Source organism: Hypomesus transpacificus, chromosome 8 (assembly GCF_021917145.1).
Source record: "Hypomesus transpacificus isolate Combined female chromosome 8, fHypTra1, whole genome shotgun sequence".
Classification (NCBI taxonomy): Eukaryota; Metazoa; Chordata; class Actinopteri; order Osmeriformes; family Osmeridae; genus Hypomesus; species Hypomesus transpacificus.
Window position 1 is genome coordinate 11,592,432 of NC_061067.1, and position 18,534 is coordinate 11,610,965.

Consider the following 18,534-nt stretch of genomic DNA (forward strand, 5'->3'; position numbering starts at 1 on the left):
AACTATGGTAAATTGTTGTGGTAAATGCACCAGAATGCAGGAAATTGCATCTACATCTTTAAAAAAATTATAGGTGAACAATCCCCAGACCCCCCGCATAATGTGTCCCCCCCACTCTCAAAATGCTGCTGACGCCCATGGCTACAGTACTGTCTTCAATGCCACACATTGCCACAGCTATGGCTTTATTATGTCTATGGCTGTTCTTTAATGCTGCAAAATGCTCCATTTACTTGAATGGGGCATCCTAACGTTCTGCGGTGAACAATTTTCTCATATTTGACCGTTGCTATGCACATTCGACCGCTGTCAAGGGAAGTGGCCTTTTTGCCTCGGATGGCGAACAATTTCTCTGCTGATCAACAATACGAATGGTAACAAATACATAGTAAAAAGACAAACTGTGTTAAGTTATTTTTATTGGCAAGTAGCCGTGTAATAATCAGGATAATGCATAGAACGCCGGTGATTATTGGGAAAATAAGCCCCTTCAGGGCGAAACAAAACCCCTCCGCTTCCCGTCGAGGTGCTGTTCGCCCTGGCGGGGCTTATTTTCCCGATAATGACCGGCGTTCTATACATTATCCCTTACAAAAGAAACGTTCTCATTTCCGGCGCTTTCAAACAATCAGTGAAGTGTGGATAGCAACAGCAGCTAGCTTGCCTCTAGCAAACTGCTTTTGAATTAGCCATGTACCCCTAAATTAATATTGAACTTATTTTGTTTTGGGGGGCTTATTTTCAGTTAGCAGACGGTACTATTTGAATCGCATTTCCATCTGAAATACTGCCAGTGACAACGTTGTTACAGTAGCTTGTTTCAAAGGGGGTTCCTTGTTTCAAAGGGTGTTCTTAATGAATTATGCAATATGAGTAGGCTAAATGCTTATGTGTCTATGGCAGGCCCTAGAAGCGCTTGGTCGATAGTTGTGAAATTTGGCACACTTATTAGGGACAATCCCTTGGTCCAATTCACAAAGTTTCATGTCCCATACTGTGGCACTTTAGCTCCACCAACGGGTCAAAGTTGGAGTTGTGTTTACACACGCAACTTTTGAACCGTATGTCCCATTTTCAAAAGTGAGGTACCATTGGATTCCCTGGATCAAGCCGAGTTCAATGCATACCATGGCGTCAATTTCCGGTTATATAGATTTTCCGCTATTTCCGGTTTTATCAAAAACCTTTGAAAGCCATCTCCTCCTACAATTTTTGTCAAATCTTCTTCAAAATGACCAGATATGCTCTTCAGACCAAGCCGCACAAAATTTATTGTAGAGCATTTTGATCCCCACAACCGTTTGTCCGTGACAGCCAATCAAAATCAGCAGAATAGCCACCAAACAGGAAATGAAGTCATATCTCAGCAGTTATTTGAGGCAGTGACACCAAATTTGATATGCCTACTCGGAACCTTATTTTGAGTATGTCCTCCAAAAATGGTGTCATGTGAGTAAAAGGGGGCGTGGCCGGAAGCATAAACGTGTTTTGGCTAATAACTGTTGAAGTGTTTACCTTAATAAAGTAATTTCTTTGTCTGTTGATATCTTGTGAGATATCAAGCTTGACCATCGATAATGTTTCATAACAACCGAATTGACGCGGCCGCCATTTTGGATTTTATGGAAAAGTGTAAAAACCCTTCACACGCCCCAAAAGTTGTCCAATGTTTACTAAATTTGGCACAGATGATCTTCAGACCAAGCTTCACAAAGGTGTCAGACGGATTTTCCATTTTCAAAACCGTTTATTCGGTAGAGACGATCAAAGGCGGCGGCGAAGCCGCAAAAGACACGTGAGAGCGTAACTCAGCAACCATTTGTGCGATTGTCACCAAACTTGGGTTCCATCGTTCCCACGAGGAGCGGAGGAGGCCTGTGGTGTTATACCAGAAAAAAAAACATTTTGAACACTCGGTTCTTTGGAACGCAAACAGATATTTCAACCAAACTTGGTGTGTTGCATGAGTGCAACAGGTTATTGTGACTTAATTGTTGCACAAGTGCTATGGAGGCCATGTCCTGCTTTGGACTGCTTGGCCCCTCCATTGCTGCTTGCAGCTATATTTATTATTATTATTGTTATTATTATTATTATTATTATTCTTCCGCCATGGGTGTCTATGGCAGCCCCATAAGCGCTTGGTCGAAAGTTGTGAAATTTGGCACACTCATTGGGGACAGTCCCTTGGTCCAATTCACAAAGTTTCATGTCCCATACTTGGGCACTCTAGCGCCACCAACGGGTCAAAGTTGGACTTGTGTTTACACACGCGACTTTTGAACCGTATGACCCATTTTCTAAAATGAGGTACCATTGGATTCCCTGGATCAAGCCGAGCTCAATGCACACCATGGTGTCAGTTTCCTGTTGTATAGATTATCTGCTATTTCCGGTTTTATCAAAAACCTTTGAACAGAAAAAAAAAACACTTTGAACACTCACTACTTTGGAACACAAACAGATATTTCAACCAAACTTGGTGTGTTGCATGAGTGCAACAGGTTGTTGTGACTTAATTGTTGCGCAAGTGCTATGGAGGCCATGTCTTGCTCTGGACTGCTTGGCCCCTCCATTGCTGCTTGCAGCTATATTTAGGGGCCAAGCAGCGAAGCTGCGAGGCACCTATTTTAATTGTTAGTTTTATTATTATTATTAGGGGCCAAGCAGAGAAGCTGCGAGGCACCTATTGTTATTGTTAGTATTATTATTATTATTATTATTAGGGGCCAAGCAGCGAAGCTGCGAGGCACCTATTGTTATTGTTAGTATTATTAGGGGCCAAGCAGCGAAGCTGCGAGGCACCTATTGTTATTGTTAGTATTATTAGGGGCCAAGCAGCGAAGCTGCGAGGCACCTATTGTTATTGTTAGTATTATTAGGGGCCAAGCAGCGAAGCTGCGAGGCACCTATTGTAATTGTTAGTATTATTATTATTATTCTTCTTAGGACTGGGTGTCTATGGCAGCCCCCATAAGCGCTTGGTCGAAAGTTGTGAAATTTGGCACACTCATTGGGGACAGTCCCCTGGTCCAATTCACAAAGTTTCATGTCCCGTACTTGGGCACTCTAGCGCCACCAACGGGTCAAAGTTGGACTTGTGTTTACACACGCAACTTTTGAACCGTATGACCTATTTTCAAAAATGAGGTACCATTGGATTCCCTGGATCAAGCCGAGTTCAATGCACACCATGGCGTCAATTTCCGGTTATATAGATTTTCCGCTATTTCCGGTTTTATCAAAAACCTCTGAAAGCCTACTCCTCCTACAATTTTTGTCACATCTTCTTCAAAATTACCAGATATGCTCTTCAGACCAAGCCGCACAAAAGTTATGGTAGAGCATTTTGATCCCCACAACCGTTTGTCCGTGAGAGCCAATCAAAATCAGCAGAATAGACACCAAACAGGAAGTGAAGTCATATATCAGCAGTTGTATGAGGCAGTGACACCAAATTTGATATGCCTACTCGGAACCTTATTCTGAGTATGTCCTCCAAAAATTGTGTCATGTGACTAAAAGGGGGCGTGGCCGAAAGCATAAACGTGTTTTGGCTAATAACTGTTGAGGTTTTTACCTTAATAAAGTAATTTCTTTGTCTGTTGGTGTCTTGTGAGATATAATGCTTGACCATCGATAATATTTCATAACAACCGAATTGACGTGGCCGCCATTTTGGATTTTATGGAAAAGTGTAAAAACCTTTTAAACGCCCCAAATGTTGTCCAATGTTTACTAAATTTGGCACAGATGATCTTCAGACCAAGCTTCACAAAGATGTTGCATGGATTTTCCATTTTCAAAACCGTTTGTTCGGTAGAGACGATCAAAGGCGGCGGCGAAGCCGCAAAAGACACGTGAGAGCATAACTCAGCAAAAATGTGTCCTATCATCACCAAACTTCGGTTCCTTGGTTCCCACGAGGAGCAGAGGAGGCCTGTGGTTTTATACCAGAAAAACTATGTGAACACTCAGTACTCTTGAACGCAAACAGATATTTCAACCAAACTTGGTGTGTTGCATCAGTGCAACAGGTTGCTGTGACTTCATTGTTATTTGAGTGCTATGGAGGCCTTGTCCTGCTCTTGACTGCTTGGCCCCTCCATTGCTGCTTGCAGTTATATTTGGTTGCCAAGCCGCGAAGCGGCGAAGCCACCTTAAGTGTTTCTACGTATTCTTCTTATTTTTATACATCTTCTTCTGCCATGGGAGTCTATGGCAGCCCCTAGAACCGTATTGTCAGAAGTTGTGAAATTTGGCACACTCTTTGGGATCAGTCCCCTCATCAATTTCAACAAGTTTCTTGTCTCCCATTCCAACCATCTAGCGCCACCAATGGGTCAAAGTTGAAGGTGTGTTTACACATGTTACTTTTGAACCATATGCCCCATTGTCCAAAATGAGGTATCGTTGGATTCCCTGGATCAAGACGAGTTCAACGCACTCTATGACATCATACCCAGTTCTATAGATTCTCCGAATTTTGAATGTAAAGAAAAATCTTTTTTTCGCTACTCCTCCTACAATTCTTGTCGAATCTTCTTCAAAATTGCCACAGATGATCTTCAGACCAAGCCTCACAAAAAATATCCCCTGGAGCTTTAATTTTCGCAACCGTTTGTTAGTTACAGCCACATCAAATTTATGTGGCTGAATTGATGTGGCCACCATTTTGAATATAAAGTTTTTTTGCTACCTCTCCTATAAGGTTTGTCCAATCTTCACCAAATTTGGCACAGATCATCTTCAGACCAAGCTTCACAAAAGACATCAATTTTTTTGATTATCTAAACCTTTTGACTGGAACAGCCAAACAAAGTTGTCAACCAAGCCGCCATAAAAGAAGTGAGGTCATATCTCAGCACCTCTTTACTGCATTGACACCAAATTTGGTATAGGGACTAGGGACCCTGTTCTAAAGAAGTCCAAAATAGGTCATGCCATTTCACCTCTAGGTAGCGCTGCAATAGGCAAAAAACTTGGCATCATTTATATCCAGATCAAGCCTCACAAAAGACATCACGTTTTTTTGATTTTCTACACTTTTTGAAATTTGGTATAGGGACTAGTTATTATTATTATTACACATCTGTCATGGAAGTCTATGGCAGCCCCAACCACATGGTCGGAAGTTGTGAAATTTGGCACACTCTTTGGGACCAGTCCCCTCATCAATTTCACCAAGTTTCGTGTCTCCCATTCCAACCATCTAGCGCCACCAATGGGTCAAAGTTGAAGGTGTGTTTACACATGTTACTTCTGAACCATATGCCTTATTGTCCAAAATGAGGTATTGTTGTCTTATCTTCACACCACAATCACCTTGACATGTCAAAATTGAATTACAGCTGTTTAAAATTGGGCCAAATCTGACCATGCGTGCCACAGGAGAAACGTCTTCCTTTTTGTATTCAGTAACTGTGCACAGCAATTCCCAGCGCTGACAATGGCTCACTGGGATAAGACGGGCTCCATTGAAGTGCAAGGTCGTAGGTTCGAATCCAGCCAAAGTCTCAGGCATGTCATGATACTGGTTTATCCGTTTAGTGAAGCCAGGTATGCGACAGTAGGTGTCGAGCAGTATAATCATAATGGCCACGATAATGTTTCATTCTCAGGGGATTTATACTCATGAAGAGTCCGATTTATTGTGCTTTGTAGATATAGTGAATCTACATCTCGCCAGTGCATCGGATTTCTTGCATCCTAACTTCTGAACAGATTTGTCATAAATCACAAGATTGGTCTCTTCTGATATTACGTGGCATACCAAGTCGAAATATATCACATTGTCCCGTTTCCACCATTTTGGGCGTCGGCCATTTGGAATTTTCATAAAAACATACTTTTTGGAACTCCTCGTTCGCCGTTGCTCCTATGTTCATGGACATGTAATCAAATCATTTTCAGATTACAATCACCTTGATTTGTCAAAATATGACTGAATTACAGCTTTTAATACTTGGGTCAAATCTGACCCAAGTCAGACGCTTCCCACAGGAAAAACGGCTTACTTTTTTTCATACAGTAACTGAACACAGTAATTCCTAGCACTGACGCATATCACGATACTTGTTTATCTGTTAAGTGAAGCCAGGTATGCCACAGTAGCTGTCTAACAGTATAATCATAATGGTAATGATAATGTTTCAATCTCAGGGGATCTATACTCAAGAAGAGTCAGATTTATTGTGCTTTACAGATATGTGTCCTCTAACCTCTAGGGGGGCGATCCCATGTCTGACACATGTTAACTTGTGAGAACAGCCAAATTGATGCCGCCATTTTGAATTAATCAATAAAACGTTTTTGTCCTACTCCTGCTACAAAATGTATCAAATATTCACCAACTCTAACACAGATTATCTTCAGACCACAATCACATTGACATATCAAAATAGGACTGAATTACAGCTGTTTAAACTTGCGACAAGTCTGACAACCGCTTGCCACAGGAAAAATTCCTCATATTTTTACGCAGTCACTGAAATATGATTTCAAGCACTGAGAATAGCTCACTAGGATAAATTGGTGTCCTGTCAACGTCAGAGGTTCAAATCCACCCAAAGCTGACAAGCTTGTCATGTCTCTGATTCTCTATTTAGCGAGACTATAAGCCACTGCAAAGAAAGCCAGGTAAACCGCTGTCACTAGATGTCGAAAGTTTCTTCTGGGTCATCTGACCTGCTTGGCCACCACATTGCTGCTTGCAGCTATATTTATTATTATTACACATCTGTCATGGAAGTCTACGGCAGCCCCAACCACATGGTCAGAAGTTGTGAAATTTGGCACACTCTTTGGGACCTGTCCCCTCATCAATTTCACCAAGTTTCATACCTCGCATTCCAACCATCTAGCGCCAGCAATGGGTCAAAGTTGAAGGTGTGTTTAAACACGTTTCTTTTGAACCATATGCCGCATTTTCCAAAATGAGGTATCGTTGGATTCCCTGGATCAAGACGAGTTCAATGCACTCTATGACGTCATACCCAGTCATAAAGAATCTCCGCCATTTTGATTGTTAAGGAGAAATGTTTTTTCGCTACTCCTCCTACAATTCTTTTCGAATCATCTTCATAATTGCCCCAGATGATCTTCAGACCAAGCCTCACAAAAGTTATCCCCTGGAGCTTAGATTTTTGCAACTGTTTGTTAGTTATAGCTAATCAAATTCAGCAACTGATACGGTTAAAGGGAAGTGAGGTCATATCTTAACGAATCTTTGATGCATTGACTACAAACTTCGTGTATGGATTCATGACCCTGTTGTTAAGAGGTCCAAAAAGGGTAGTGTCATTTGAGCTCTAGGGGGCGCCTCAATAGGCAAAATTGAGTTTTGACCAATAACTGTTGATTTGTTTGGCGTATTTAAGTCATTCCTATATCTCGTGATATCTTATGAGATCCCGCGTCTGACGCATGTTAACGCATGATACCAGACGAATTGATGAGGCCTCCATTTTGAATGAATGAATACACATTTTTTCCTTACTCCTACACAATGTATCCAATATTCACCAGATTTGGCACAGATTATCTTCACACCACAATCACCTTGACATGTCAAAATTGAATTACAGCTGTTTAAACTTGGGCCAAATCTGACCATGCGTGCCACAGGAGAAACGTCTTCCTTTTTGTATTCAGTAACTGTGCACAGCAATTCCCAGCGCTGACAATGGCTCACTGGGATATGACGGGCTCCATTGAAGTGCAAGGTCGTAGGTTCGAATCCAGCCAAAGTCTCAGGCATGTTATGATACTGGTTTATCTGTTTAGTGAAGCCAGGTATGCGACAGTAGCTGTCGAGCAGTATAATCATAATGGCCACGATAATGTTTCATTCTCAGGGGATTTATACTCATGAAGAGTCCGATTTATTGTGCTTTGTAGATATAGTGAATCAACATCTAGCCGGTGCATCGGATTTCTTGCATCAAAACTTCTGAACAGATTTGTCATAAATCGCAAGATTAGTCTCTTCTGATTCTACGTGGCATACCAATTCGAAATATATCACATTGTCCCGTGTCCACCATTTTGGGCGTTGGCCATTTGGAATTTTCATAAAAACATACTTTTTTGAACTCCTCGTTCGCCATTGCTCCTATTTTCATGGACATGTAATCAAATCATTTTCAGACTACAATCACCTTGATTTGTCAAAATATGACTGAATTACAGCTTTTAATACTTGGGTCAAATCTGACAACGCTTCCCACAGGAAAAACATCTTACTTTTTTTTATACAGTAACTGAACACAGTAATTCCTAGCACTGAGAATAGCTCACTGGGATAAGAAGGGTTCCTCTGAAATACAAGGTCATAGGTTCAAATCCAGCCACAGTCTTCACGCATGTCATGATACTTGTTTATCTGTTTAGTGAAGCCAGGTATGCCACAGTAGCTGTCTAACAGTATAATCATAATGGTAATGATAATATTTCAATCTCAGGGGATCTATACTCAAGAAGAGTCACATTTATTGTGCTTTACAGATATGTGTCCTCTAACCTCTAGGGGGGCGATCTCATGTCTGACACATGTTAACTTGTGATACCAGCCAAATTGATGCCACCATTTTGAATTAATTAATAAAACGTTTTTGTCCTACTCCTGCAACAAAATGTATCAAATATTCACCAACTTTAACACAGATTATCTTCAGACCACAATCACATTGACATATCAAAATAGGACTGAATTACAGCTGTTTAAACTTGGGACAAATCTGACATTACCTTGCCACAGGAAAAATTCCTTATATTTTTACGCAGTCACTGAAATATGATTTCCAGCACTGAGAATAGCTCACTAGGATAAATTGGTTTCCTGGCAACGTCAACGTCAGAGGTTCAAATCCAGCCAAAGCTGACAAGCTTGTCATGTCTCTGATTGGCTATTTAGCGAGACTATAAGCCACTGCAAAGAAAGCCAGGTAAACCGCAGTCACTAGATGTCGAAAGTTTCTTCTGGGTCATCTGACCTGCTTGGCCACCTCATTGCTGCTTGCAGCTATATTTAACTTTGTTTTGGTTCGCACGACATCGCATTATGACAGGGACAAACGGCTAGCCTACTATTAATAACGTGCTATCAAATACGATGATGCAGATACAAGCCAACCTCACCGGTTCCATCAAAATAGGCTTAATGAAACGTAATAATAAATAAACAGGGTTTTCAAGCCTCTGTTAAGGGGCTGAAATGCATAGATCTCCGTGAATCTCACTCCAAACTTGACGACACTGTGAATTAAGAAATAATTTAAAAAAAATTAAAAGAGTTTACCCCATCCCTCCATCACAACCCTTCCTTTCCTGGAGCTGTCCAAGCTGTGCTCTGATACCAGTTGCTCCAGCAAGCTGACGACCTTGGTAGGGGCAGAGCACCCACCCCTGCCCCCACCCCTTCCCAGACTTGCTGCCATGATGAGATGATGTGTGATGGAGGCTTCTATGGCGCCAATCTGTGTGAGCGGCGGCCATTTTTGTCCGAAGTAAATCAAGTCACATGAAGCTAACAGTCTCCATTACGATGTCATATTTCATGTGTTCTGAGTGCTTGGCTGATTGAATTACAGCTGGGGAGGACCAGGAGGGGGAGAGGGAAGTAAACCAGAGCTTTAACCTGGCCTGGCCTAACATTGTCTGTTTTACATAAATGTACATTTGGCTTAGCCAAGCTTAGCTTAGCACTGTCTGTCAGGCAGAGACATGTTCATGAGATAGTGATTACCCTGTGTATGTGGTTAAACAAATAACTATGGAACCATAATGGTCTCGAAGGGTTGTTGCGGGGGAAGTCTTGGTCTCCATGGGAACCCTAAGGGGGGTGGAGGCATTTATTAGAAGGGGGGCAGAGTGGACATGGGGGAGAGGGGTATCTGCTGAACATGTTTGTTCATCAGTCTGGATTTAATAAAGCCAGTGTTGAGGAGGGGGGTGGGGGCTGTGGGCAAAAATGGGTGAGAGGGGTGTTCTGTCAGCGCCTGCAGCCAAGGGGAGGAGGGGGGGGGGGTTAGGGTGACTTATGTCTCCCTGTCCTGCTAAAGATCCATCTGACCATGGCAAGGCCTTCAGATCAAGGACGCTTGGCCCCTGAAGGAGATGTGTTTGTGTCCCTGTGTGGGTGTCAGTGTGTGTGTGGGTGGCTGTATGCGTGTTTGTCTGCATGGGTGTGTGTATGTCTGTGCATGCGTGTGTGTGTGCATACGTGTGTGTGTGCGTACGTTGATACGATGAAGCTGTTAGGCCAAACTACAGATCAACACTCCATCATGCAACAGGCATGTTGAGATAGATTACTGGGTTATATACACTACTAGGATATAGACAGTACTGGTTTATAGACATTACTGGGTTATATACACTACTGGGTTATAGACACTACTGGGTTATAGACACTACTGGGTTATAGACACTACCGGGTTATAGACACTACTGGGTTATAGACATTACTGGGCTGTAGAGACAACTTGGTAATAGACAATGTTGGGTTCTAGAGACTACTGGGCTCTAGACACTACTGGTCATAGAGACTATTGGGTTATAGAGTTTACTATAGAGATGCTATAGAGATGCTGTACAGATTACTTACCTATAGAAATTACTGAGCTATAGACTACTGGGCATGATCTTGCACAATCTGTCATGATGAAGTGAATGTAGTTTGATGGAATCTGTGAACTGTCTGTCCTGGTATGGGGCTGAGTATACCAGTATACCAATATAAGCAGCAACTTATATTTTATTTTATGGCAACTTATATTTTATTGTATATTTTACTTTAATTGTATTCCACTTAGTATTGCTAGTTTATGTATCCTTCGTATAGTTAGACCATATATCTAAATTTAAGATTCCTATATGTTTATTGTATGCACCTTCCTGCCAAAGCAAATTCCTTGTCTGTTCAAACTTTCATGGCAAATAAATCCCTTTCTGATTCTGATTCAGGTCAAGTTGGTGTGATGGTGTAAAGACCAGCCTAACTAACTTCTTTATCAGCCAGGTATTGATTAGATCAAGAGAAATTGAAAGCATCCATCTTCTCTGAGTGTTGCAATACTTTATCAACTCAGTATTGATCCCCCATGGAACTTGCCAGTACATAAAACCAATGTCCTCAATTTTCAATATGTCAATCACAAATAGAGTTGCATTCAAATGGGTTTTCATCAATATTTTGACATTTTGTTTGATTTGGAAGGAAGGGATGAATATGAGAATGTCGCTCCAGAGACAGAAACAGAAAGAGTTGTGTACATTAAAGATTAACTCAATCTGTAGGGACACAGTGATCAGGAGAGAGCCACAGGATACGAAACACTCACGCCATAACGATCACGCTGAAATCCAACCAGTTCCAGGGGTCACGGAGGAAGGTGAAGGGACCCACACAGAAGCCTCTTGCCAGGATCTTAATTAGAGACTCAAACGTGTAGATGCCTGTGAATGTGTATCTGAGGGGGGGGGGGGGGGGGGGGGGGGGGTGAAGGCCAGAGTGAGGGATGAAGGGATGGAGAAGGATGGAAAGGGGTAGGTTGAAGGATTGAGAGAGGAAAGAGGGGTGGTAGGTTGAGGACAAACACATTATTAGACAAAAGAGAGAACACACCCTTGGTTTGGCCCCCCACCTCCAGAGTAGACTGAAAGAAAGACAATATATATAGAGAGGGAAAACATACAAATAAGCAGTTGAATGGATGAAGCCATGAGTTAGGACACACTGAGCATGGCAGTTTTTACATGCTGGGAGCCTATCAGGCAAGTTGAAGTGAAGAAGACGAAGGTGTGGTGTATGTAGCTGTCCAAGATGGATGTGGTCATTCAAGGTGGAGGACTGTTAACAGGGGTTATGACAGACAAACGTTCTCCCACTGGCGGACTGTAATAATTGTTCTCATTGTGATTGCTAGCAATGGGATAAGACTGGTGCCCTGGCCAGGCTACTGGGGGAACACCTTACTGTAGTTACTATGGCTACAACCCCATTCATCCATATGACAGATACTACAGCCATACAGCTAATCCATAATGTTACTGAACAGCTTATGATTAATAGAGAGAGAGAGAGGACATTATTTATAGTCCACTTCTTCAAATCAAGTTGCCTGTATGTATTCCCCCTGTATTGTATGCTGTGGGGAGAGAACAAATTATTTTAATGAAAGTCCTAGACAAAGGTACATGTGCAAAACCATACCCTTGTTGCATTCCACATGTAGCATAAGTACACAGCACACACAACGTAGCACAGTGCCGTTAGCATAAGCACAGTGCTGTTAGTGTTAACTGTTAGCAGTGCCATGGCTGGAGATGCTAGATTTGTTAATAACAACTTACTTGCTAATTGTGGTAGACAAGGCAACAAACATCTGGCAAAGCATCACATCAGGACAGACAGACAGGGCATAGTTCAGATGTCAGGAGAAGAGGGGTCAGAGGGTGATTACGACAACGTTGACAAAAAGTGCAGAGAGATGACAGCTTTGCGGGGTGGTGCTTAGTTAGCTCTGTTAGCTTAGTTAGCTCTGTTAATTTAGTTAGCTTAGTTGGCAAATTTACTGTAAATGTCAGTGAACCCGTTGAATTGGTCACCGATTTCCAAGAGATTTGCTAATTAAAGTGTGAAATGGCATGAAAATACAGTCTTGTCATCTTGGCCACATCACAAATTCGGTATTTGTTAGCCGGCAGGCAGACATAGAAACAAAGACAGAGAAAAGGGACAAGACAGTTAGGCTGGCATGCAGACAGTCATAAAGATAGAGACAGATAGACAGGAAATGGTGGACAGAGAAATATACTGACAAGTGGACTTGTCAGTATGTTGTAAATGGACTTACTCCAGGTACTTGGCCCAGTAGGCAGGTTCAGACATGGCCATGAAGCAGCAGTTGGTCAGGATAGTGCACATTATGAACAAGCTGAATAACGTGCAGTCGGGTCAAGGAACTATATCACTCTGTAACAACCTTTACATGAATGCACATATATCTGTCCATGTGCTTGATGATACAGGAAGTGAGTTGAGAAAGATGAAAGATGTCTCACAGGAAGTCATTCTGAATGTACTGCCTGCTTTGCACTGAGGTGGACTAGACTGCATCCAACCCAACAAGTCTCCCATATGCAAACCTATCACAATGATTGATATCTGATTCAGATATAATTACACTTATCAATATTGTAGAAGGACAGAGCTACCCAGCTTCAGGGTCTCTCCAGGTTGCTACCAAAGGGGACCTAAGTGACATGGATAATTATACCTCTGATGTTATTGCTGGAATCCACCACCAAGGAGCTAACAGCATTACTCCCCCCCACACACATACACTCGCAGCTCCCTCAACAGCCTGGCTGACTGACAGCCTGGCCACACCCCTCTATTAGAAGCCCATTAGACAGCCTGTGGAGTTCCAACCTGCAGTGATGGAGGATGGAGGAAGTAGGTAGGAGGGAAAACTTAGTTTACAGTTCTTAACTGTTACTTCTCAGGTCTCATCTGAACATGGCTGAGACTCATCAGTGCGGACAGACACACACAGAGTTTAGAATCCCCTCTCTGTGCTCTTAGAGGAGTGAAAGTGTGTAGAGTCAACACCCTTCTCTGGAGAGAAAGTGCTTTTCACCACTCAGTAGACACCTACTAATGCTAGTGCACACAAACACACACACAGTCCTGCTTCTCTGGCGCCACGGCGACCAGACATGTTGAGGAGGTGGATTTGCGGGAGAGAAGGACGGGGTGGAGGACGCAGGAGGACTCGAGGGAGGAGAGGGGGAGGAGAAATGAAGGGGAGGAGTAGATGGAGGAGAGAGGACCAGTTTTTTCCCATGCTTATTGACTGGCTGTCTGACTGCTTTGGTGGCTGACTGGCTGACTAACCGGCTGGCACACTACTTAGCTGGCTGACTGACTGCTTGAATGACATGCTCACTAGCATGACTAACTGGCTGACTTACTGGCTGACAGCATTGCTGACTGGCTGTTTGGCTGACTGGCAGTTTCATCATCTGAGATCCAGTGAGCCAGGCAAGTCTTATCACCCAGGGTTACAGTTACTCTCTGGAGCAAAATCCCATAAAGTCTGCTTCCCAACAGCCCTAAACAGCAGTGTGATGTGTCCTGACTTACAGTAACAGTATTATGAAGAAGCGGAGTTCATCACACACCAACATTATACAACTGAATGTCCCAGAAACCAACACTGCCTGAGTCACAGCCCTGAGCCCATCATGAATTCACTGGATTTACTGCACCACTGTGTTCATCCTTCAGCCAGCATCTCCAGTAAATATTCCATAACACCATGTGAATATAAAAGCTATAATGTCCAGTAAATACGCCACAGAAAAAAGCTGGTCATTCAGTTTTCATCTCCAGTGTTGTGACCTTTCATTAGGGCCTCCTAAACAGCTAGCTAGGGTTATTTATATTGTAACATGTAGTCACATTAACAGCTTGTGTTTAAGATGCTGTGACATAAAGAGTATCGGGACAAGACAAACATCACAACATCAGATCACATCACAAAATCACAATTCAACTAGAGAGGGTACAATGTCTGTGGAAATTGTAGGGTGTGCTTGTTTACGTCGGTTGCAGGTGGGTCCATCTCCTTAGGTTTTTCCCTTCCAGTGATATTTTCATGCATTTAGCCTACTCATATTGCATAATTCATTAAGAACCCCCTTTCAAACAAGTAACTCTAACAACGTTGGCACCGGCAGTATTTCAGATGGAATCGCGATTCAAACAGTACGATCTGCTAACTGAAAATGTAAGCACCAAAGTTGGGGTTTAATGACTTTGTTAAAAATGAAAAAGGTAACAATAGTTGCAGAATGTTAAAACGTATAATTTAGTAATTTAGTATATTTTTGGAATGTAAGCTTCCAATCAGAAACTACGTCAGGGCTACGTCAGTATATATACACCTGCGTAGTACCTTTAAGTTCGATTTTGAGCTCAGAAGTTGGAAGCGACATCGTTTTTTCACCGTGTGAACCTTGTAAATTATATATTCTATAAGTAAACATTTGAACGAAGATTTGCTCAACTCACTCGCGTTTCATTTACATTGTCGTTAGACTGACCTCAAAAGAGTGGCACAGAACATAAGATTTAACAGAGTGCCATTACATTAGTTAAAAAAACTATTGCTAGCCGAGCTTCGCTGGATTGCCTGAAAAAAGAGAAGAACGCAGCCTGCTGCCTGAAAGAGAATAGGCCGGTCAACCCATCGAAGCTAACGCCGGAACTGGTAAAACGGATGTAAGTCCATAAAGCTCTTGTAGTCTTCGAAGATTTCAGGATTCTTCTGCAGCTTTCTTCGCAGATAGGATATGCGTTGTTCTGCAACGCACCGCTTGTTGGGCATTCTGGCCTTCTCGTTCCTGAGCGGCAACCCAACACAGTAGTGGCCACTCTCGAATGTGTCTTCTGCACAGAATTCAAAAACTGCTTGTCTTCCTGGGACATCTCTTCTTTGTCGTTGTACTTCCGCTCTGGAAAATCAATGTTGTACTGTTCGACTAGAAGTTTCTCTATTTCCGTTACGGAGATCCTATTAACTGAAAGATGAGGTAACTCACTCTCTTTGTTTTCTAGTTCTTTTCTTATGGGTCCATTCACCACCCATCCAACAGCAATGTTGACAGTGTATGGCCCTCCATCTTGGCTGTTGATAATGCGCCATGGCTCCGATAAGTAGGCCTATGTCAGCTTTTATCTCTGGCAAGCTTACTTCTCTGAGATAAGGCTACTTCTGGATGTCTGACTGTTTAGGTATGTTTCCAATGTGCGCGGGTATGTCTCTGTGTGTGAACACCTTCGGCAGGTCAATGAAGCTAATGTCTTCCCATCCACACACTTCAAGGTCTGAGATAGCTAAACTGTTCATGAGCTTTGGTTATTCAGGGCTGTCTTGTCCCATGGTGCTGAGAAGTATTTGTGTCGGTTTTCCTTTAACACCCAGTTTCCTTTGCAGGTCTTCTGTACAAAAGTTTTCTGTGCTTCCCGGGTCTAAGAAGGCGTATGGTTCAACACACTTGTTACTTTTCTTTGATTTAACTTCCGGCTTCCATGAGCATCTTCCTTCTTATTAGGCAAAGCAGATTCTTCTGCTGATCCTTCTTTGATTATGTGCAGAATATCAGGATGCTTCAACGCACATTCTTTACATTCCATCCTTCTTTTGCAAAATCTGCTGACATGGCCATACTCTAGGCATCCGAAACATAGCCCCTTTGACTTCAAGAAGTCCCCTCGTTCTTTGTGTGGCTGAACTTTGATTTCACTGCACGCAGCAAGATTGTGAGACTGTTGGCAATACAGACACAGCTTTTCAAAAGGCGCTTGTGGCTTTGCTTGAGAATAATGGCTTAGCATGTGTTTCTTGAGACCCTTTGCTTTCTGCTGAAACATTAGTGGCAAAGCTGCTTTTTTGTAATTCTTTCTTTGAGGGATACCTCTCTTTCTGTTATGTTTTTCCATCTGTAGTTGTGCGGCTGTCCGTTATGTTACCAAAAAAGGGTCCGATGCTATCTTAGCTTGACGGTAAATGTATTTCACCAAGTTGGCAAATTTCGCCCTTCTGCCACTTCGCTCTTTGATGTCGTAAGCTTCAACCTGCCAACGTTCTCTCATTTTGTACAGCAGTTTGGATACCATCGTTCGTAGATTAGTAGGGTTGTCCATCTCGTCTAAATATTCAATGTCCTTCATGGTGTTGAGACATCCAATTAGGAACATTGCATAAGCACTCAACGCCTTTCCATCCACGGACTTCACTTGTGGCCATTTTAGTGCTTCATCCACATACGCGCTGGCAATCCGTAGTTTGTCCCCATAATGCTTATGAAGTAGCTGCTTTGCTTCACAATAGCCTCTGCTTGGTGTCATTTGAGTGCAGCTGCGGACAAGCACTTGTGCTTCACCAGCTGTGTACTGTTCTAGGAGGTACAATCTATCCTGGTCATTGTCAGTCTTCTGGTCTATTGCGTGTTCGAACGCTCTGATAAAGGACTTGAACTGTAGTGCATCACTCTTGAACACAGGAATGTCTCTTGTTGGTAGTTGAGACAGCTGCTGTTGTTTTACAAGTAGCTCCGTGATGACATTCTGCGTTTGCATGACCATTAGTATGTCGTCACCTCTGTCCATTTGAGTGCGAGGCCGATGATTTGTGGCTGACTGAGACAGCATCGACTGAGAGTGCGGCATTGATTGTTGAATGCGAGCGTTTGCGTTAGCCTGTTGCTTCATCCTTATGCCAACCCTTTCCTTCTTCATTGGCGTGTGGTTGCTGTAACCATCTTCAAATCTTTCATATGCTTTAAGCACCTTTAACTTTGCTTGGCTTTCAGCTAATGCCGTTTTCATCTCAAATTCTTCTTTTTCAGCCTAGATTCTGTCCATTTCCAATTCGAGCTCTTGCTTTCTCTTTAGTGCTGCAGCACGCTCCAGCAGGGCTGCATGTTGTGCTTCCTGCGATATCGCTGTTGCAAGACTTACTCGTGTTCCACATAGGCTACCAGGTTCTGTGTTTCTACCCCCTGCTTGAGAAATACTATCATCTGGTTTAACAGCTTCTTGTAGAGTATCCAGCGGATCAATTTCTTTTTAGTGACCGTCGTCCATTGGCAGCGTTGCTGTTGATTCACGCACCGCTGCTATCCATCTATTAGTTTCTTGCACAAATCCTCCTATCGTTGCCATTTTAACGTCAAACCAATTATCTTGGTCAAACTTCCATTCATCATAACTTAAAAGCATTGTAACTTCACTGTTGAGACGTTTTAAGTCTCCTATGGCTTCTACAAGCTTATACTCCTTTGCATCTTGTACATTTTGGACGTTTCTACCATCAGAAATTAATTTATAAATCTTGTTTGTTATGCTTATGTTCCTAGTTTTCGTCTCCTCAATAAAATGCACCTATGTCATTCTTCTTCTAATGCCTTCTTTGTTGGTTTACGTGTTCTTCCCTGCTTCATCATGTCCCCCACGCCTCCCTGTTCTTCTTCATCAGCCATCGAACACACTGTCGAGGTAAAGCTCAAGCTGTATGCCACTGTTCAAAGCTCTTTCCTACACGCAACTTTTCTCGCTAACGTGCAAAACAGTTTCTCAAAAATGGCTAAACTCCACAGAATGGCTATCAGAGTAGGTTCTTGCTAGGGGAGAATCACGTTGCTAGTTCCAGCACAGAGCGGTTACAGTTAAACTTTAGTTCCCCAAGGGGCTACGCTATTCAAGTTCCACCACACCAGCTGAATCGTGATGACAACAGGGTGTTCGACATTTCACACCACGATGTTTATCACCCGAAGAAGAAAACGCTCCAGGTGGTTTTTGATTTCACCGTCTCCTTCCAGGATCCATCTTTGAACAGAGATCTGCTTCAAGGGCCTGACATGTCCAACACATTGGTTGGGGTTCTCTCTCTTGTGAGGAACCTGTGGCATTAATGGCAGACATTGAGTCAATGTTTTATCAGGTTAAAGTGCCAGAACATA

At 42.7% G+C, this 18,534-nt stretch overlaps 1 protein-coding gene across 5 annotated transcripts in view; it reads right to left on the reverse strand.

Annotated features, from left to right (window-relative positions):
• The window catches only part of LOC124470297 (sodium channel protein type 4 subunit alpha-like), a 285,750-nt gene that overhangs the window by 230,059 nt on the left and 37,157 nt on the right, over positions 1-18,534 (reverse strand). For 3 of the 5 annotated variants that reach the window (XM_047024114.1, XM_047024115.1, XM_047024113.1), the window contains exons 5-6: positions 12,858-12,947; positions 11,343-11,471 (exon numbers count right to left, since the gene is read on the reverse strand). The exons of 1 other annotated variant lie outside the window; for it this stretch is intronic. In XM_047024114.1, coding sequence (XP_046880070.1) covers positions 11,343-11,471; positions 12,858-12,947 — 219 coding nt within the window. The remainder of the gene's footprint in view (positions 1-11,342; positions 11,472-12,857; positions 12,948-18,534) is intronic. One more of the 5 variants, XM_047024117.1, reaches the window with a different exon arrangement.